General features: G+C 42.5%; 1 protein-coding gene across 5 annotated transcripts in view; it reads left to right on the top strand.

The window, feature by feature from the left end:
* myo3b (myosin IIIB) overlaps positions 1-23411 on the top strand; it is a 118262-nt gene that overhangs the window by 50750 nt on the left and 44101 nt on the right. For all 5 annotated transcript variants that reach the window (XM_046362914.1, XM_046362912.1, XM_046362915.1 and 2 more), the window contains 3 exons: positions 1083-1171; positions 1299-1428; positions 16356-16435. In XM_046362914.1, the coding sequence (XP_046218870.1) occupies positions 1083-1171; positions 1299-1428; positions 16356-16435 (299 nt within the window). The remainder of the gene's footprint in view (positions 1-1082; positions 1172-1298; positions 1429-16355; positions 16436-23411) is intronic.

Raw genomic sequence — 23411 nt, forward strand, 5'->3', positions numbered from 1 at the left:
TGCTGGAGGAAACAGGTACAAAAGTACCTATATCCACAGTAAAACAAGTCCTATATCGACAAAACCGCCATAAAAAAAGCCAAACTATGGTTTGCAACTGCACATGGGGACAAAGATCATACTTTTTGGAGAAATGTCCTCTGCTCTGATGAAACAAAAATATAAGTGTATGGCCATAATGACCATCGTTATGGTTGGAGGAAAAAGGGGGAGGCTTGCAAGCCGAAGAACACCATCCCAACCGTGAAGCACGGGGGTGGCAGCATCATGTTGTCATGTCACATCATGTCACAAAATAGCTGGCATCGTGAGGAAGGATAATTATGTGGAGAAATTGAAGCAACATCTCATCAGTCAGGAAGTTAAAGCTTGGTCGCAAATGGGTCTTTCAAATGGTCTGTGACCCCAAGCATACTTCCAAGTGGCTTAAGGACAACAAAGTCAAGGTATTGGAGTGGCCATCACAAAGCCCTGACCTCAATCTTATAGAAAATTTGTGGGCAGAACTGAAAAAGCATGTGAGAGCAAGGAGGCCTACAATCGTGACTCAGTTACACCAGCTCTGTCAGGAGGAATGGGCTAAAATTCACACAACGTATTGTGGGAAGCTTGTAGAAGGCCACCCGAAACATTTGACCCAAGTTAAACCATTTAAAGGCAATGCTACCAAAAACTAATTGAGTGTATGTACATGTCTGACCCACTGGGATTGTGATGAAAGAAAGAAATGCTGAAATAAATAATTCTCTCTACTATTATTCTGACATTTCACATTCTTAAAATAAAGTGGTGATCCTAACTGACCTAAGACAGGTAATTTTTACTAGGATTAAATGTCAGGAATTGTGAAAAACTGAGTTTAAATGTATTTGGCTAAGGTGTATGTAAACTTCCAACTTCAACTGTATATAGCCTTGTGAGACTATATATACACATGGCCTCACCGATTCAAGTCCATGTGTGCTAAAACAACCAAAGTCTTAGAAAGAAGCCTTACATAGAAGGCTCTGCAAGTATCTATGTTGGATCAAGCAGTTTACATATATTTTTTATATTATCCACAAAATATGTTTTCTCTTCAGATAAATTTGAGGACAATCTCCGCTACAAGTACTTCTGGAGACCAAAACGTTTTGAGCTCTGCTTTGGAATTCAGCATTATGCTGGCAAGGTATAGATCACCGCAGTATGTGTGGATCAGTATGTTTCATTGCTGTTTGCCCACTGATAAAGTTGGTTAGGTCGTCTTTTGTCAGGTGTGGTTTGAGTTGACTGTCCCTGTGCTGTCTGTCACACAGGTGTTGTACAATGTGAACGGGTTTCTTGAGAAGAACCGAGACACACTCCCTGCAGACATTGTTGTGGTTCTGAGAACATCAGAGAACAAACTTCTGCAGCAGCTGTTTTCAAGTCCATTGACAAAAACAGGTAGGTGTCAAAGACTTGGGATAAAAGTGTTGTAGAATTCGTTATCATCAGCAGTTTACTCCTTTGGACTGTTATTACACTACTGCCCCATATTCCCAACAGGAACTTGGAAACTTCCCTTTTTTTTTGTACAAACAACTAAGTCGTCTTCACTCTGTTAACACTGTGGTAGAAAGTTATTGGGGAGCCGATGGCGGTGTCGTGTGAGTGTGTGTTTGTTCCTAGGGTTCATGTCTCCATAAACATTCAGGTAAAAAAAAAATTAAAGACTCTCCGGACGCGACAGCGTCCTGGTCCTCCTCTCAAATCCCCTTTCTCTCTCTCTGCGATCCGATACTGTGTGTGAATAAATCTCCAGTCTCCATTATCTCCTGAGAGGCTCAGCTCTCCATGGAGGGCTCTGTTTTTATTTTCACTAAGCTGTCCCGTTTGGTTTCCTGCTGCTTGCTGCTATCTACAGATTGTGCAGCAGAGGGATATTTTTGTGATAAGGTTTCCAAATACCCAGGAGATGAAGAAACGGTATTTAGAGAGCATAAAAGCAACTCTTCTTTCCAGTCTTTTCCGTGCAGTTAACTGAAGGTGGTAATATCTTCGTCATTAGCCGTGGCTGGGGCCCCGTGGTCACTTGGCTGAGCCGGCATGCTAATGGATGTGTTCAATTACCAGATGCAGCACTTCATACTTTCCTTAAGTTAAGCCATATTATGACTGCTTTCAGTTATAGTCGAATTAAGAGCAGCTCCAATTTACGATGTGTACCTTGGTTTAGCCTCCATTAGAAATCCATGATTTTTATCTCTAGATTTGAATAATGGGAGGTAGTGCAAAAGGTGAGCCCACGGCCATCGTACTCTTTACTTGATTGCAGAAAAATACACTACCATTTGAAAGTTAATTCAGTAGAATGAAAACGGGGGGAGAATTCACTGCGCTTTGGTACTCCCTAGTAATGAGTGACAACAGAGATGTGGGCCACCATTCATGGGTACAGACACAGTGTCAATTAGGCCTAAAAGCCTCTAATTTGGTTCAGCTCATCCGAAGGCTTTCTTGTCTACAGCACAACATACAAGGGACATATTCACAGCAATGTCTTTGGGTCAAGTGCATAGTAGGTAATAGGTATCAAGTTGAGATTTTCATGATTGACTGCAGTAAAAGTGTTATATTGCTGTGTAGTTGTAATCTAGCCACTGTTGTTGTTGTCTGTTTTTGTTATTTCATTAGTATTTTTTATTGAACCTTTATTTAACTAGGCGAGTTAGTTAAGAACAAATTCTTATTTACAATTCCCCCGGCAACGCTGGGCCAATTGTGCGCCGCCCTTTGGGACTCCCAATCACAGCCGGATGTAAAACACCCTCGAACCAGGCACTGTAGTGACGCCTCTTGCACTGAGATGCAGTGCCTTAGACCGCTGCGCCACTCGGGAGTTATTTGTGTCTAGTACGTCAGTTATGGAATCTTCCTCCGTAACTCATCTCTTTAAAAAAATGTCTAAAGGGTGCCCTCACTCAATCTTCACCATCCCTCTGATAAAGAGGTCTAGTCTTCTTGACACTTCGTGAGGGTAGAGATGATCACGTAAGATAACAGCTATGAGACAATCTACTTCTGCTTATCATGTGGGAAAAGCTTGAGTTCCCTTTTAAGTGAAAAATAGCAGAGGAAGATGATAATTCGATTCTTCAGGGTAAAATCTGGGGGAATTTAATTTGCATTTTAGTTCATATTATAGAGTCAGTGTTATCTGTGAAATTACTGCTATCTGTGGGATCAGATGAAAATCTATTTAACCCGGGTGGTTTAGTTCTATGCTGTCAAGTTGTGAATACTTTACCAACCGGATGGCTCTTTTTATGACCACTAGGTGTCAGCCTCGTTGATCCTCATGTTAACTTTTGAGATTAAAGGACATTGATGGGTCTGGAACGAGGCACCACACATACAGGCATAGAGATTACTTGACTATATTTTATCTGTCTTATCAAATTATAATTCAGAGGCAAGATAACCAAAGAAAGTGACCCTTACTGTTATCAAATGATATCTCGGATACAAAATGATTGAAGATACTGTGAACACTTTACTGCCTGGAAAATGACAGTAAATATTACTAATTGGGAATGGGACTGGTCTAGAAATGTTGAAATAAATTGAAATGTTGCATATTGATAAGTAAAATGTGATTACACGCAGAGTTTCTTGAGAGTCGTGCGGAACCAAAAAGTGAAAAGCTTTCCTTGCCAGAATAGTTGGACCACTTGTGCCTAGAATAATCTCATCAGGCAGGGTCCTTGAGGTTTGGGCATGTGGTGGGGTTTTGCCAGAGGAAATGGGATGTATTTGCATGGACAAATTCCTCTAAGCCAGGGTCTTTCCCAGATCCCTCAGATCAGAGTGCTTGAAATGGCTGAGCTGTGTATGGTCCGGTGAGGCCTGGGAGGCCTGCGGTCAGAGGATTTGTATGTATCCTTAGGGTTAGCGTCAGCAGAGCACAGTGCACACAACCATGGCACCTTATGACAGCCCTCACTCTGCCAGACCAGACTGCAGGGCATAGTGGTCTAATTCTATTCCTATGGTGCATGGTTCTTCATATTCATCTACTGTACCTCAGAAGTCACTATATTTCTGCTTTCTCACACCATATTAATATGCATGATGTATTTCACAGGTCTTTCAGTATGTACATACATAAACCATGTTGTATGCACAGTAATAACCCAGTAATATGAACATGACTGGGGTCAGGATCATCTGTGTGCGTTTTGAATTATTAGGTAGGTATCCTTGGCTTATTGGTGAAAATGTGACAAGTAAAGTGGTGTGTAATTTATAATTGCCTAACTTGCATATTTTTATTGGATGGTAGAGTAGTCTCTAGTGTATAGATGGGCACGGATACTAAAACACTATTAACATAATGTATATTTATCTATATTTCTGTGATGTCAGCCATGTCTCATTGTAGTCAACTCTTTTTAGTGGCAACCTTAATTTACTGCAGAGAAAATGATCATCTGTATGTAGGCCTATGTACCTTTCATTGTATACACACAAGCTTACATTTCAAATTTCCTAGAAGAAAGTAATCACAGAGACTGATTTTAATTTATTGCTAATTATTTTTATTCATGTACCAGACAAGTCTGTATGTTCCAATGTTGTGCATACTGTACATCAACAGTACTGTAATGGCTCGAATTTACTGCACTTAATTCCACTGTGATGTTTGAAATGTACGAAATGAAAGCTACATATTGGTTCAACATTTTCACAACTCCAAGACAGTACAATGTTCCTCTCTCCGTGTTAAGAGTTTCTCTTGTGAAGATCTGACATGTTCCTTCAGCCGTGCAGCATGATGACACATTGTGCTCTTTGTTCTCTGCTAGTAGTCTGGCTTTCATCCCACTGGGTTACATTCATGGGGATACTTTCTGTCGTTATCAATAAAACGTCAATACGGTGCAGTGTTCGATTTGGCTGCTGGGGGGAAAGGAGACCTCCAGCTCTGCTAAAGCCATTGACGACTACGTGCCGTTTTCAAAGGGTTGTTAAATAAATGTATAACTATTTGGTTTGAATATCATCACTTCTTGAAGAGCATTGTCATGACTACACATTTCAGATTATTCCACATGTATCTCTATCATCAGAGTCAGTGGCGGGCTGTACCGTTTAAGATTAGGGAGGACGTTTTTTTTTTTTTATAAACGTGGCCTTATTTCTATTACAGCATATTGGATGACTGTCATTCATATTCCATTCACCCAGCTCAATGTAACATCAATAGGTTTAGGCTACTATATGATACTCTGAATTTTCCCTATCATGAGGTTATTACAACCTAGCCTACGAATGGATGTTTATCACTTATCACAGGTCGAGAGACAAATTGGAGTAATCAAGGTGACAGACAGTGACTCATTCAAATACAGCCTTGCACACTCTTGCCTGCATCTAGCTGATCTAGGGTGAAATCATTAGTCCAAACAGTTGGAAACTAGAGTTTCTATTGGACAAGTTCAGATAGATTTATCCCATATTGTATGTTGTCACCATATTAGCTAACATCATAGTCAACATAGCTACTAGAACTAACAAGTTAGTAAACCTGCTACAATCACACAGTACAGTGTACAGCAAACAGTTAGGCAGTTACAATGGCAGGCCTCTGTGGCAATAAATTAATAAATCCGAAAGCTTACCTTGACTTGGACGAGTTCCAGTGTTGGATCGCCTTAGCCAGCTAGCTAACATAAATAGCTTTCCTCTCTGTTTGAGCCAGGCGTTTGAGTAAGCTAAATTAGCCAGCTGCATTAGCTAGCTAGGTAAGGAAAAGTGAAAAAATTACAATGAAATATAGCTCTCTCTCTCTAGCTAGCTGTAGCTTATGCTTTCAGTACTAGATACATTCCCTTTGATTGGGTGGACAACATGTCAGTTCATGCTGCCAGAGCTCTGTAGGTTGAAAGACGTCCTCCGGAAGTCGTTATAATTACTGTGGGATTCTATGGAACGGTGTGAAAACCATGAACCTCCTAGGTTTTGAATTGAATTCAATGTACCCAGAGGAGGACGTAAAATAGCTGTCCTCCGGCTACACCATGGTGCTACCCCAAAGAGTGCTGTTGAGGCTAATGTGGACCTTCATTGCAAAACAGTGTGTTTTAATCAGTTATTTGTTAATGTGAATATATATTTAGTATAGATTTATCTAAAGAAAGTTGTCTTTTTTTAATGTTTCACCATTTAAGTAAAAATGTAAATTCACTGAATAGGATGCAGTAGCGATGCGTGGGTAAATCACTGGGGAAGCCCCCCCCCCCCGCCATATTACAACCTGTGTGTTGTGATAATTGTGTTGTTTGTTCTATAACCTATTAATTCATATGCCTTGCTGCCGAGATATATAGGCCTAAAGGCAGAGGCAATAAGAAGACACAGTGGCAGAATAAATTCAACCACACCTTTGTTTCATCACAAAACCGGATAGCAACCTCTGTCCATTGAAGTCCACAATGCATAGTGCATGTACAGTAACAGTTACATGATCTCCAGCATAGTCAAGCCAGATAATGTTTCTGACATTTTCGGACCACTAAACAACTATTAATTTAGAACCACAGAGATTTACCGTAAGTCGCAAAGAACTGGAGCTGCCTCCACTATTCCTGCACCATTTCAACTTCAACAGGTCTACATTATCAAATCACCTTTGCTTAGTCTAACACAGTGACAATTAAACGATACCAAGAACAATTCAGTTCATTCAACATAAGCTAAATATGATGTGGCTGTCCATGGTTCTGATTTCTGTGTGCGTGCATCCGTGTTTGTGTATGTGTGTGCGCGTTCATGCAAGTAGAAAAACATGTTGACTCACCCTACTTGTAGAGAAACACCATCCTCCTCTCTTTCATGTTGACGAATGTAATGGCGCCAAAAGAGATGGCCGCCGTTTTACAATCCCGTAACCAATTGTGCTATTGTGTATGTTTTTTCACGTTATTTGTAACTTATTTTGTACATAATGTTTCGTATGACCGAAAATGACTGAGCTTCTTGATGTCAGGGCAGCGATTACTCACCCCGTTCTGGAGGAGTTCTTCTTTGGACGGGAAGGATTTATTCCAGACACCCGACAAGGACCTCATCCCCGTCATTCGCAGGAGGAAAAGAAGAAGGTATTGTGGGTTGGGTCCGGGTGCCCTGTAAGGATCTGTTGCCGAGAGGGTACTCTACCGTTTCCATCGGTCCTATTAGCAAACGTGCAATCAATCAATGATAAAATAAGCAAACTCCAAGCACGTATATCCTACCAAGTGGACATTTTAAAAACTGTAATATCTTATATTTCACAGAGCCGTGGTGGAACGACGACATGATTAACATACAGCTGGTGGGTCTTAAGCTTTTTCTGCAGGATAAAACAGCGGCCCCTGGTAAGAAAAGGGGTGGCGGCCTATGCATATTTGTAAACAATAGCTGGGCACGAAATCTAAGGAAGTCTCTAGGTTTTGTTCGCCTGAGGTAGAGTATCTCATGATAAGCAGTAGATCACACTATTTACCAGGAGAGTTTACATCTATATTTTTCGGAGCTGTCAATATACCACCGCGGACCGATGCTGACATCAAGACCGCACTCAATGAGCTGTATACGGTCATAAGAATACAGGAAAACGCTCATCTAGAGGTGGCGCTCATAGTGGTCGGGGACTTGAATGCAGGGAAACACAAATCAGTTTTACGTCATTTCTATCAGCATGTTAAATGTGCAACCAAAGGGGGAAAAAACTCTAGACCACCTTTACACCACACACAGAGACGCGTACAAAGCTCTCCCTCGCCCTCCATTTGGCAAATCTGACCATAATTCTATCCTCCTGATCCCTGCTTACAAGCAAAAACAAAAGTAGGAAGCACCAGCTACTAGGTCAATAAGAAAGTGGTCAGATGAAGCAGATGCTAAGCTACAGTACTGTTTTGCTAGCACAGACTGGAATATGTTCCGGGATTCTTCCGATGGCATACACCACATCAGTTACTGGCTTCATCAATAAGTGCATCGATGACGTTGTCCCCACCGTGCATCTATATTTTTCATAGTTGTCTATATACCACCGTAGACGGATGCTGGCACGAAGAACGCAGTGAATGAGCTGTACATACCCCAACCAGAAGCCATGGATTACAGGCATCATCCACACTGAGCTAAAGAGTGGAGCTGCCACTTTCAAGGAGTGGGACTCTAACCTGGAAGCTTATAAGAAATCCCACTATGCCCTCCGACGAACCATCAAACAGGCACAGCATCAATACAGGACTACGATTGAGTCATACTACACTACACAGGCTCTGACGCAAACTATTACAGACTACAAGCACACCCACGAGCTGCCTAGTGACACAAACCTACCCGATGAGCTAAATTCTTCTATGCTTGCTTCGAGGCAAGTAACACTGAACCATGCATGAGAGCACCAGCTGTTCCGGACGACTGTGTGATCACGCTCTCCTTATCAGATGTGAATAAGACCTTTAAACAGGTCAACATTCACAAGGCCGCAGGGCCAGAAGGATTACCAGGACGTGTACTCCGAGCATACGCTGACCAATTGGCAAGTGTGTTCACTGACATTTTCAACCTGTCCCTGACCGAGTCTGTAATACTCACATGTTTCAAGCATACCACCATAGTCCCTGTGCACAAGAACACTAAGGTAACCTGCCTAAATGACTATCGAACCGTAGCGCTCACGTCTGTAGCCATGAAGTGCTTTGAAAGGCTGGTCATGGCTGACATCAACACCATCATCCCAGAAACCTTAGACCCACTGCAATTTGCATACCGCCCCAACAGATCCACAGCAATCTCTATTCCACTCAACACTGCCCTTGTCCCACCTGGACAAAAGGAATACCTATGTGAGAATGCTATTCATTGACTACAGCTCAGCATTCAACACCATAATGCCCTGAAAGCTCATCACTAAGCTAAGGCTCTAGACTAAACACCTCCCTCTGCAACTGGATCCTGGATTTCCTAACAGGCCACCCCCAGGTGGTAAGGGTAGGGAACAACACATCTGTAACGCTGATCCTCAACACGGGGGCCCCTCAGGGGTGCGTGATCAGTCTCCTCCTGTACGCCCTGTTTACTCATGACTGCATGGCCAAGCAAGACTCCAATACCATTATCAAGTTTGCCGATGACACAACAGTGGTAGGCCTGATCACTGACAATGATGAGACATCCTATAGGGGGGAGGTCAAGTGGTGCCAGGACAACAACGTGATCAAGACAAAGGAGATGATTGTGGACTACATGAAAAGGAGGACCAAGCACTCCCCCTTTCTCATCGACAGGGCTGTAGTAGAACAGGTTGAGAGCTTCAAGTTCCTTGGTGTCCACATCACCAACAAACTATAATGGTCCAAACACACTAAAACAGTCGTGAAAAGGGCACGACAAAGCTTATTCCCCCTCAGGAGACTGAAAAGATTTGGCATGGGTCCTCAGATACTCAAAAGATTTCTACAACTGCAACATCTGGTTGCATCACTGCCTGGCATGGCAACTGCTCGGCCTCCGACCGCAAGGCAGTACAGAGGGTAGTGTGTATGGTCCAGTACATCACTGGGGCCAAGCTTCCTGCCATCCAGGACCTCTATTTCAGGCAGAGGAGGGCCCTAAAAATGGTCAAGGACTCCAGTCACCCTAGTCATAGACTGTTCTCTCTGCTACCGCACGGCAAGTGGTACCGTCGAGGTCCAAAAGGCTTCTTAACAGCTTCTACCCCCAAGCCATAAGACTCCTGAACAGCTAATCAAAGGGCTACCCAGACCCCGCTTTTACGCTGCTGCTACTCTGTTTATAATCTATGCATAGTCACTTTAATAACTCTACATACATTTACATATTACCTCATTGACTCTGTACGGGTACCTCCTGTATATAGCCTTGCTTGTTATTTTACTCCTGCTGTTTAATTCTATTTTTTATTTTCAGTTTTTTACTTATCTATTTTTTACTTTACACTTTTTTATGTTTAAAATATTGTTGGTTAAGGACTTGTAAGTAAGCATTTCACTGTAAGGTCTACAACTTGGTAGTCGGCGCATGTGACAAATAAAATTTGATTTGATTTGAAACTGTCTATCACCTGGCAAAAATGTTGGATCTCTAGCCTAACTTCCATTCATGGGCAATGTTAGCTAGTTACCATTTGCCTTCTATAACTAGTTACATATTAAACTTCCATCCTCTCAGGCCAGGGGCACAATGTATGAATTTATTGTTGGATCAGAATCGCCCTAATAATCATTGACCAGAACGGAGAATTAAGTAAAACCACAAGTCCAAATCTCCACCCTTGGCTAATTTAGGAAAGGGCCAATTTCAGATAGCTGGTAGTATTCAGACCTCTTGACTTTTTCCACATTTTGTTACATTACAGCCTCATCAATCTATGCACAATACCCCATAATAACAAAGCGAAAACAGGTTTTTAGAAACTTTTTCAAATGTATTTAAAGAAAAAACAGATACCTTATTTACGTAAGTATACGTGAGACTCGGAATTGAGCTCAGGTGCACCCTGTTTCCATTGACCATCCTTGAAATGTTTCTACAACTTGATTGGAGTCCACCTGTGGTAAATGACATTTTTTGGACATGATTTGGAAAGGCACACACCTGTCTATATAACGTCCCACAGTTGATGTCAGAGCAAAAACCAAGCCATGAGGTTGAAGTAATTATCCGTAGAGCTCTGAGACAAGATTGTGTCACTGCACAGATCTGGAGAAGGTCCCCAAGAACACAGTGGCCTCCATAATTCTTGAATGGAATATGTTTGGAACCACCAAGACTCTTCCTAGAACTGGCCACCTGGCCAAACTGAGCAATTGGGGGAGAAGGGCCTTGGTCAGGGAGGTAACCAAGAACCTGATGGTCACTCTGACAGAGCTCCAGAGTGTCTCTGTGGAGATGGGAGAGCCTTCCAGAAGGACAACCATCTATGGCAGCACTCCACCAATCAGGCCTGTTGTGGTAGAGTGGCCAGACGGAAGCCACTCCTCAGTAAAAGGCACATGACAGCCCACTTGGAGTTTGCCAAAAGGCTCCTAAAGGATTCTCAGACTATGGGAAGCAAGATTCTCTGGTCTGATGAAGCCAAGATTGAACTCTTTGGCCTGAATGCCCAGCATCATGTTTGGAGGAAACCTGGCACCATCCCTATAATGAAGCATGGTGGTGACAGCATCATGCTGTGGGGATGTTGTTCAGCGGCAGGGACTGGTAGACTAGTCAGGATAGACAGAAAGGTGAACGAAGCAAAGTACGGAGAATTCCTTGATCAAAACCTATTCCAGAGCACTCAGGACCTCAGACTGGGGGCGAAGATTTACCATCCAACAGGACAACGACCCTAAGCACACAGCTAAGACAAAGCCGGATTGGCTCTGGGACAAGTCTCTGAATGTCCTTGAGTGGCCCAGCCAGAGACTGGATTCAAACCCGATCGAACATCTTAGGAGAGACCTGAAAATAGCTGTGCAGCGACACTCCCCTTCCAACCAGAAAGAGCATGAGAGGATCTGCAGAGAAAAATAGGAGAAACTCCACAAGTACTGGTGTGCCAAGCTTGTTGCGTCATACCTAAGAAGACTCATGGCAGTAATCGCTGCCAAAGGTGCTTCAACAGAGTACTGAGTAAAGAGTCTAAGTACTTAAGCAAAAGTAATATTTCAGTTTTTTTATTTTAATCAATTAGCAAGCATTTATACCAACCTGTTTTTGCTTTGTCCTTATGGGGTATTGTGTGTAGATTGATAAGGAAACAAAACAATTGAATCAATTTTACAATAAGGCTGTAACGTACAAAATGTGGAAAAAGTCAATCAGTCTGAATACTTCCCGAATGCACTGTATATACTGTGTCTCAACTTGATTGCGGACATACCAACAATCCACCAAAAATATAGTTTTTGGGTGTAATTTCCCTTTTTAAGTTAAACTTTAATCTTTTATTTCTCTAATCACAGGAATGTTTTTAGTCAGCAGTCCGATTCTGATGACCCTTTTCTGCATTGAAATCAACTAACTCTGGGCGTAAAGGTTGCTGGTTATGTGGGGGTGGTATGGCTGCCATAATCTCATTTACTTGGTTGCTGAGTTGAGTTTCCAGATCACATTTATTCAAAAAAGAGAGCGGGAGAGAAGGGAGATATATCCACGTAGCTTCTGCAAACTCAGCTCTAAGAGGCTGCTCTCTTACAACTTTGATTGTCCCCTGTGTCGACAGCTCGATCCATAGCTTCTGAACTACAAGGCGCGCACTGGCACTCATAAAAGAATGTAGGGAGGTGTCATATTGAACGTGGGATTGCTTTTTAATCCCAGGCACATTGACTATTCTTGTCAATAGAAACCCAATACAACTGCCAGCTTGAGCTTTTTTTTCTATAGGATTCTTGCTGGGCTTAATTTTCAAAGTGTACGCACAGATGCCAGGGATGGCTTTTTCTCTTTTCTCCTTCTCTCACTCTGTGTATCTGTGGCGGCAGCCCATGCCAAGAGCAACACGCATGAAGCAGAAGCGATCAGTGTGATCCTCCACCACCGCCTGCTCCCTAAGACAGGATGACCTGTTGGGCGATGGACCCCCTTACTTCCTCCTCTGTTCTCACAACACCCCTACAGCCTCTAGTGATTAACCCCTTTGCGAATATATACCATTTTGTACAGTTGTGATGATGACTCCGAACATTGAGAATAGGCATGGTGGGTTTTTAGTAAGAGGATGTTATCTGGTTTCAAAAAGAAAAGGTGCAGGCTTAGTCAAGAGAGGTGAATTACCTAAGCGATTGAAAAAAATGTTTTGCTGATGGCCCATGCACATTAAAAGGCATAAGCTTACATGCTAGACGTAAAACCACATTCCACTGCATTTAAAGTGCAGCAGTGACTCCTTCCCACTCTGTATGTGCTCAGTATGAATACTATGCTAGAATTACCAACGGACAGAAACGCGCTGTTTCTCAACCGGCCATTGACTTCATTACAGTTTTATGATATAAGGATGTTTTTTTTTATGCTGGACATCTCCGGTGTTAACATGTTTCAAGAAATCTTTGAGCGGAGAGACAGTTAACCCATGCACTAATCATGTAGTCAGTCATAAGTCGATAAGGAACCACAAAATAATGAATTAATAAGAGCCGCCTAGGAATATATGTAGAAAGCAGTAGAAGAGTGTCTGTTTTGAGGCTTAGGTACAACTGTCATAGCTTCCCTCATCATAACACAGCCCCTTCATCTCCCCTTGATGGTGTCATGCAAGTGAGAGGCGTGAAAGCACCGTGACACTCCACGGGCCCGTTCGACACTCAGCTACTAATTCATCATGACAAATGTGCTCAGATGATCTGGCCCAGCAGCACTAATGGGGAGAGGAGAGAGGGCTCTTCATTTGCACAAGACCGACTCCAATTAATCCATCCAGCTTTACTTTTGGCTAATTGCAGCGCGTCCCTGCTTGAGCACTAGGCTACCTGACACCATTTGTCTGTGGGCACCATTCTGAGAGATCCGTCTTTGTGTGTTTTGGCCTGTAAGATGTTTGTTTTCGTCAGACATAAGATGATGATTTCTGACATTTCTTTTCCTAGCCCTGTTTTATGTTGTTTACAGTGATTAGGTTGTTTACATGATTGAATAATTTCTGCAATACTGTGCAATTTTTATTTAATTTTTATTTGATCTAACAAATATTATTTTTGAAATTTACAAATGTAGACTTAAAGGTGCACTATGCAGAAATCGCTCTGCCATTTCCTGGTTGCTAAAATTCTAAACAAAACAAGCAGACATTGTGTAGAGAATCAATGTACCATCTAAACCGCTGTAAAATATATTTTCCATAACCAATAATATTGTATTTTCAGCTGTTTGAAGCTGGTGTACAAAACCAAAAGTAAAAGATTCCAAAACTAAACTTAATAGTGCACATAGAACATATCTACCTACCACTTGTTAGACTTGCTTTCAATGAGATTTAAAGATCTATAACTCGCCTTTCTATGTGAATTTGGTTATGTCGCCCCAAAATGTTACATATTGTAGCATTAAGTAATAAGGTAGAGGTAGACTTAAAGGGATAGTTCAGAATTTTGGCATTTAGACCCATTATCTACTTCCCTAGCTAGCATGCTGTACCTGAAGACTTCTAGTCTTTGTGCTAAGCTAGTTAGTTTCGGGAGCCAATGTTATCTCTAACTTCCTTCAAACTGGACACAGATACATAAATGGTATCCACTTTGGAGAAGTAGATAAAGGGCTTTTTTTGCCTTTGAGCAATAAGGCCTGAGGGGTTGTGGTATATCTAAGCAATAAGGCACGAGGGGGTGTGGTATATGGCCAATATACCACGGCTAAGGGCTATTCTTAGGCACGATGCATTGCAGAGTCATCACAGTGCTATTATAAACTGGTTACCAACGTAATTAGAGCAGTAAAAATACATGTTTTGTCATACCCGTGGTATACAGTCTAATATACCACGGCTGTCAGCCAATCAGCATTCAGGGCTCAAACCACCCAGTTTATAATGGCCAATATACCACCACTAAGGACTGTTCTTAGACACGACGTGAAGCAAAGTGCCTGAATACAGCCCTTAGCTGTGGTATATTAGCTATAGACAACTAAGCCCAGAGGTACCTTATTGCTATTATAAACTAGTTACCAACATAAATAGAACATTAAACAAGTATTTTTGCATAATACCCATGGTATATTGTCTGGTATACACAGGGCTGAAATGCTTTTTCAGCCAATCAGCATCCAGTACCCAAACTACCCAGTTTATAATTTGAATTAGACAAGGGAGAGTTCCTAAATACCATATCATGAATATTGTTGCTGGATCTTACAGACATATGAACAGTAAAATGTTTGACTGTCAGACCCTGAACACAATGTCATTGTTATTACCATTGATGTAATTACTATATATGCTTTTTGACATCAAATGTTGTGGACTGTCCTGACTACAGCTGTGTGAGTGTGATGTGACAAAACATTCATTTGGCCTGAAACAAAGCCTTTGGCGAGAGCAGGACATTCATGTTCTAAAGTTAGACGTGATCTGACTTTTAATTAACCCATCAAAAATGTATTTCTACCTCTCCAGAGATGCAAAACTGTATGAGTCATACTGTAGAATATAAACTGACTGTTCGTCTTTTGGAACAACAGAATTGTGATCTAACACCATAGCTGTTTTAGGTTGATCATTCTCAGTCATTAACCCTTGAGAATTGACCTAAAGTGTTATATTATAGTGAAAGGAATGACCTCATCTTTGTCTATTGATGTACGGGTCTATCTGAAATCGAGGACGATTGTTTGTCTGTCAATTCAGCTTTAGCTTCATCGAAAACAAAGGTTTTCTTCGGATTGTACACTGCAGCCTGGTTAATACTGCCTCCTGTTTCTGGTGCCGTATTTGTCTAAGGTGTGTGTGGCACATCTGTGCAGCTATTGTTTATTCATGGCGTAAAACCCTTTGAAATGTGTTAAGATACATCCCACTCATTATAAAAATCCTGCCACCCATGGATTAGGACTTTGATGTCACCAATCCTGCTTCAAAGGCTTCTTTCACTGCTATTAATCACAGTTTAGCCTCTGAAGATATAGCCAGAGAAAACATTTGGACATCTTGTGCAGAAACTTTGAAATGTTTCAGACTGTCTTGCATATGCTCGGGTCATATCCTCTCGTCTGTCCAGGAGTGACTGTAGCACTGCAGTGAGATCCAGCTCAGACTGGTGAGGTCCTAAACTGCCCGTTCTGTCTACTTAAAGGGTTACCCAACACACTGGTCCACAATGGAACTGGCCTGCTCTCAAGAGACATAATTGTTGAAAGCAGCAGTTAACTTGATTTGCTATGCATGGACTCTACAAGGTGTCGAAAGCGTTCCTCAGGGATGCTGGCCCATGTTGACTCCAATGCTTCCCACAGTTGTGTCACGTTGGCCCGATGTCCTATGGTGTGGTGGAACATTCTTGATACAAATGGGAAACTGGTGAGTGTGAAAAACCCAGTTCTTGACACAAACTGGTACGCCAGGCACCTACAGTACCATACCCCGTTCAAAGGCACCTAAATCTTTTGTCTTGCCCATTCACCCTCTGAATGGCACACATACACAATCCATGTCTCAATTGTCTCAAGGCTTAAAAATCCTTCTTTAACCCGTCTCCTCTCCTTCCTCTACACTGATTTGGGATCATAGTTTTCACCTGGATTCACCTGGTCAGTCTATGTCATAGAAAGAGCAGGTGTTCATAAAGTCTGTGGGATTGTATTGACTTGTTGCTTTGCTGTGTTGGTTTGAATAGGTAATCTGGCCACTTCCAGGGCGAGAGTCACTGCTGCTTCAAGGTCACTGCCACCCCAGCTCAGCTCAGGACGCAACAAGGTGGGCTCTCTCTCCCTTAGGGATACTTCAGGATTTTGTAAATGAAGCCCTTTATCTACTTCCCCAGAGTCAGATGAACTCGTGGATACCATTTTTTGTCTTTGAGTGCATTTTAAAGGAAGTTGAGCATTGGCTCTCGAAATGTACTTTCTTCGTAATGGATGCAGAGACCTAAAAATGCTGTCCATGAGTTCATCTGTCTCTTGGGAAGTATCCCGAAGGATCCTTTAAACCCTTTTAAGGGCTATTATTTTATCCAAGTTGAGACCATGTCACTCTTTAGGCTCTATATTTGGCTGGCGTTAAAGCAGCGCTGGCACATTGGCATTTTTTTTTTGCTCTAACGCCAGACTCGGCAAGTTACCTGTCTTACATCAGCTCGCTTGCTCTCAGATGGGAGGGGTGGAAATATTGGAGGTGTGTCCTTAAAAACATGAGTCCAAAAAGACCAACCAAAAGCTGGTTTTAGCGGAAACACAGTTGGTTATGGCATGAATTTTGACAGCGGAAATGCAGTTTATCCAGCCGTGACAAACACAGCACATCTGCACATGGGACAAGATGTGCTTTTGGTGCCTGGATACTTCATATTTAGAAACATAAAACAGTTATGTTTTTTCCCCATTTCGATGTATTTGATTAAACACCACGCATAGCCCCCCCTCCTCTCAATGAAGGCTGTTTTCTTTTTGTCCTTGCCAATTTAATCAAGTAGGCTAGTCAAGACCATACATAAAGTGTTTGGCTCGCGAGACCGCTTGGAGATAAATCTTAATCAGCAAAGCTTTATTAAAAGATAATGCTTGAGAGGAGCAAAACAGCGAGTTGACATTCCCTTTTTAACAGTGCGCTGACATTCCCCAATTTTTTGTTTTTCGTTTAATTTTATTAAAAACAAACTTATTAGAATGATTCACTGTACTGGTTTTATGGTGAGAACGTCCGTGGCACACATGCAATGCAACTTCTGGAGAAGTGTAAATGCGATCTGTACGATGGTTTCAATAAAACATTATACACTACATGACCTAAAGTATGTGGACACCTGCTCGTCGAATGTCGCATTCCAAAATCAAATCAAATTGTATTGGTCACATACACATGGATAGCAGATGTTATTGTGAGTGTAGCGAAATGCTTGTGCTTCTAGTTCCAACAGTGCAGCAAAATCTAAAAGGTAATCTAACAATTCCACAACAACTACCTAATACACACAAATCTAAGTAAAGGAATGGAATAGGAATATTTCCACTCCTGTCACGGATCCCTCCGGAACTTTCATCACGCACACCTGTCCCCTATTCCCACTGATTAGTACTTGTATAAGTGTGCCCTTTGGTTTCCGTTGTCGGCCCATTATTGTTACAATGTTCGTTGGTGCGTACCTGTGCTGTGTGTTTTGGCTTTCGTGCCATTGTGCATTGGGCAGATGATTACGGGTCTCGTCCCATGTGTTAATCATTGTGCGCGTGTGTTATTTATTCGAGATACACCTCGCTCTTTTGTTTTTGGTTTCTACCCTGTGTTTTGTTACATGTTTGCTTGGTCTTCGTCCCCGTGCCTTTACACGGCACGCCGTAATTTGGGCTTAATAAAAAAAAATATTACGCATTCCTGCGCCTGTCTCCCGACTCATTTATGCTCACGTGATAACTACTGGTTAAAAGTTTTAGAACACCTACTCATTGAAGAGTTTTTCTTTATTTTTACTATTTTCTACATTGTAGAATAATAGTGAAGACATCAAAACTATAAAATAACACATATGGAATCATGTAGTAAACAAACGTGTTAAACAAATGAAAATATACACTGCTAAAAAAAATAAAGGGAACACTAAAATAACACATCCTAGATCTGAATGAATGAATTATTCTTATTAAATAATTTTTTCTTTAAATAGTTGAATGTGCTGACAACAAAATCACACAAAAATTATCAATGGAAATCAAATGTATCAACCCATGGAGGTCTGGATTTGGAGTCGCACTTAAAGTGGAAAACCACACTACAGGCAGATCCAACTTTGATGTAATGTCCTTAAAACAAGTCAAAATGAGGCTCAGTAGTGTGTGTGGCCTCCACGTGCCTGTATGACCTCCCTACAACGCCTGGGCATGCTCCTGATGAGGTGGCGGATGGTCTCCTGAGGGATCTCCTCCCAGACCTGGACTAAAGGACTAAAGCATCCGCCAACTCCTGGACGGTCTGTGGTGGATGGAGCGAGACATGACGTCCCAGATGTGCTCAATTGGATTCAGGTCTGGGGAACGGGCAGGTCAGTCCATAGCATCAATGCCTTCCTCTTGCAGGAACTGCTGACACACTCCAGCCACATGAGGTCTAGTATTGTCTTGCATTAGGAGGAACCCAAGGCCAACCGCACCAGCATATGGTCTCACAAGGGGTCTGAGGATCTCATCTCGGTACCTAATGGCAGTCAGGCTACCTCTGGCGAGCACATGGAGGGCTGTGCGGCCCCCCAAAGAAATGCCACCTCACACCATGACTGACCCACTGCCAAACCGGTCATGCTGGAGGATGTTGCAGGCAGCAGAACGTTCTCCACGGCGTCTCCAGACTCTGTAAAGTCTGTCACATGTGCTCAGTGTGAACCTGCTTTCATCTGTGAAGAGCACAGGGCGCCAGTGGCGAATTTGCCAATCTTGGTGTTCTCTGGCAAATGCCAAACGTCCTGCACTGTGTTTGGCTGTAAGCACAACCCCCACCTGTGGACGTCGGGCCCTCATACCACCCTCATGGAGTCTGTTTCTGACCGTTTGAGCAGACACATGCACATTTGTGGCCTGCTGGAGGTAATTTTCAGGGCTCTGGCAGTGCTCCTCCTGCTCCTCCTTGCACAAAGGCAGAGGTAGCGGTCCTGCTGCTGGGTTGTTGCCCTCCTACGGCCTCCTCCACGTCTCCTGAGGTACTGGCCTGTCTCCTGGTAGCGCCTCCATGCTCTGGACACTACGCTGACAGACACAGCAAACCTTCTTGCCACAGCTCGCATTGATGTGCCATCCTGGATGAGCTGCACTACCTGAGCCACTTGTGTGGGTTGTAGACTCCGTCTCATGCTACTGCTAGAGTGAAAGCACCGTCAGCATTCAAAAGTGACCAAAACATCAGCCATGAAGCATAGGAATTGAGAAGTGGTCTGTGGTCACCACCTGCAGAACCACTCCTTTATTGCGGGGTGTCTTGCTAATTGCCTATAATTTCCACCTGTTGTCTATTCCATTTGCACAACAGCATGTGAAATTTATTATCAATCAGTGTGGCTTCCTAAGTGGACAGTTTGATTTCACAGAAGTGTGATTGACTTGAGGACTGCAGATGTGGCCAGGGCAATAAATTATAATGCCCCTACAGTGCGACGCCTAAGAGCGCTACAGAGAGACAGGACAGACAGCTGATTGTCCTCACAGTGGCAGAGCACGTGTAACAACACCTGCACAGCATCAGTACATCTGAACATCACACCTGCGGGACAGGTACAGGATGGCAACAACAACTGCCAGAGTTACACCAGGAACGCACAATCTCTCCATCAGTGCTCAGACTGCCCGCAATAGGCTGAGAGAGGCCTATGCTGAGGGCTTGTAGGCCTGTTGTAAGGCAGGTCCTCACCAGACATCACTGGCAACTATGTCACCTATGGGCACAAACCCACCATCGCTGGACCAGACAGGACTGCCATAAAGTGCTCTTCACTGACGAGTCACAGTTTTGTCTCACCGGGGGTGATGGTCGGATTCGCGTTTATCATCGAAGGAATGAGCGTTACACTGTACTCTGGAGCGGAATCTATTTGGAGGTGGAGGGTCCGTCATGGTCTGGGGCGTTGTGTCACAGCAGCATCAGACTGAGCTTGTTGTCATTGCAGGCTATCTCAACGCTGTGAGTTACAGTGAAGACATCTTCTTCCCTCATGTGGTACCCTTCCTGCAGGCTCATCCTGACATGACCCTCCAGCAGGGCAATGCCACCAGCCATACTGTTTGTTCTGTGCGTGATTTCCTGCAAGACAGGATTGTCAGTGTTCTGCCAAGGCCAGAGAAGAGCCCGGATCTCAATCCCAATGAGCACGTCTGGGACCTTTTGGATTGGAGGGTGAGGGCTAGGGCCATTCCCCCCAGAAATGTCCGGGAACTTGCAGGTGCCTTGCTGGAAGAGTGGGGTAACATCTCACTGCAAGAACTGGCAAATCTGGTGCAGTCCATGAGGAGGAAATGCACTGCAGTACTTAAAGCGGCTGGTGGCCACACCAGATACTGGCGGTTACTTTTGATTTTAACCCCACCTTTGTTCAGAGACCCATTATTCAATTTCTGTTAGTCTCATGTCTGTGTTCAGTTTTTGTCTCAGTTGTTGAATCTTGTTATGTTGATACAAATATTTATCAATGTTAAGTTTGCTGAAAATAAACGCAGCGAGAGGACAATGTGGACTGCAAACAGGTTCAAGTGAACAAATTTAGCAAAGATGGGATAGATCTACTTTACATTTTGTTATTTCAAATCAAATTTTATTTGTCACATACACATGGTTAGCAGATGTTTTTGCGAGTGTAGCGAGATGCTTGTTTTTCTAGTTACGACAATGCAGTAATAACCAACAAGTAATATAACCTAACAATTTCACAACAACTACCTTATACACACAAGTGTAAAGGGATGAAGAATATGTACAGTGGAGCAAAAAAGTATTTAGTCAGCCACCAATTGTGCAAGTTCTCCCACTTAAAAAGATGAGAGAGGCCTGTACTTTTCATCATAGGTACACTTCAACTATGACAGACAAAATGAGAGAAAAAATCCAGAAAATCACATTGTAGGATTTTTTATGAATTTATTTGCTAATTATGGTGGAAAATAAGTATTTGGTCACCTACAAACAAGCAAGATTTCTGGCTGTCACAGACCTGTAACTTCTTCTTTAAGAGGCTCCTCTGTCCTCCACTCGTTACCTGTATTAATGGCACCTGTTTGAACTTGTTATCAGTATTAAAGACACATGTCCACAACCTCAAACAGTCACACTCCAAACTCCACTATGGCCAAGACCAAAGAGCTGTCAAAGGACACCAGAAACAAAATTGTAGACCTGCACCAGGCTGGGAAGACTGAATCTGCAATAGGTAAGCAGCTTGGTTTGAAGAAATCAACTGTGGGAGCAATTATTAGGAAATGGAAGACATACAAGACCACTGATAATCTCCCTCGATCTGGGGCTCCACGCAAGATCTCATCCAGTGGGGTCAAAATGATCACAAGAACGGTGAGCAAAAATCCCAGAAGCACACGGGGGGACCTAGTGAATGACCTGCAGAGAGCTGGGACAAAAGTAACAAAGCCTAACATCAGTAACACACTACGCCGCCAGGGACTCAAATCCTTCAGTGTCAGACTTTTTTTTCGTAAGAAGCATTTCTATGATGGCCTAGCCAGTCTCCAGATCTCAACCCCATAGAAAATCTTTGGAGGGACTTGAAAGTCCGTGTTGCCCAGCAACAGCCCTCAAACATCACTACTCTAGAGGAGATCTGCATGGAGGAATGGGCCAAAATATCAGCAACAGTGTGTGAAAACCTTGTGAAGACTTACAGAAAACGTTTGACCTCTGTCATTGTCAACAAAGGGTATATAACAAAGTATTGAGAAACTTTTGTTATTGACCAAATACATATTTTCCACCATAATTTGCAAATAAATTCATAAAAAATCCTACAATGTGATTTTTTGGATTTTGTTTTTCATTTTGTCTGTCATAGTTGAAGTGTACCTATGATGAAAATTACAGGCCTCTCTCATATTTTTAAGTGGGAGAACTTGCACAATTGGTGGCTGACTAAATATTTTTTTGCCCCACTGTACATAAAGATATATGAATGAGTGATGGTACAGAACGGCATAGGCAAAATGCAGTAGATGGTATCGAGTACAGTATATACATATGAGATGAGTAATGTAGGGTATGTAAACATATAAAAGTGGCAGTGTTTAAAGTGGCTAGTGATACATGTATTACATATTTTGTTTCTGTAAGCTGTTTAACAAACTTTAATGGACTAACATTGGAATTGGAGTTGATTCCAAGGCAATACATAAAATAACTTAAATGCATCACTCAAAGCAAGCACATACCTGTATTTAGCTATGGAGCACGTTCTGATTGGCCAGTGATGGGCCAAGCCTCGACACACTCACAACTTGTTTATTCATCAAAATCCATCTCTTTTGCGCCAACGCCACCAACTGCGCCGATAATTGTGTTTGTGAAAATAGCTAAAATATTTCTGACACATCCCCCGAACCTATTGCACGACCGCCTAACGCTAAGATTCACAATTGCGTTAGGTTTGTTCAAATAGAGCCCTGTGTATGAGTTCACAGGGAGTACTTCAAAAACTAACTGTTAGAAATCAAACACAAAATAGCATTCCCTTGTGACTGGCTATCCTCTCTGTCTGTCTATCTCCACGCTATCTGGTAGTATTGTTCAGATTCAGGCAGTTGTGACTGACATTGTATTTACTTGAGCTGTTAGTCCATTGTAGCAGCTTGCGAGATCATTGAAAACAATTTGAATCATTTGAACGTTGAGAACGATTTGGGTCCAAGTGCACCATGCTCTACCCTTAACTGGGATCCCCCTGACACTATAAAGATGCATCGTTAAAAGGGGGCAAATCTCAGTGTTTTACCCCATCGACAGCTTTTAGGAAGGAAGCTTTAAATGATGACTGCTGGTAAGGCTTTTTCATACAATTCCTATTGTAAAGAACAACATGTTGAATGGTAGACGTTTGTTGGAACATCATGTTACAGGCCTCTAGCCAAAATGAGGCCACAGTTAAGCCATAAACAATTGCATCCTGCTCCAGCCCTCTGGTTATCTGGTTATATATCTTCCCTATTAACTAGTGTAGTGAACCTAATATATAATAATACTATATGCCATTTAGTAGACA

This window comes from Oncorhynchus gorbuscha, linkage group LG09 (genome assembly GCF_021184085.1).
Source record: "Oncorhynchus gorbuscha isolate QuinsamMale2020 ecotype Even-year linkage group LG09, OgorEven_v1.0, whole genome shotgun sequence".
NCBI lineage: Eukaryota > Metazoa > Chordata > Actinopteri > Salmoniformes > Salmonidae > Oncorhynchus > Oncorhynchus gorbuscha.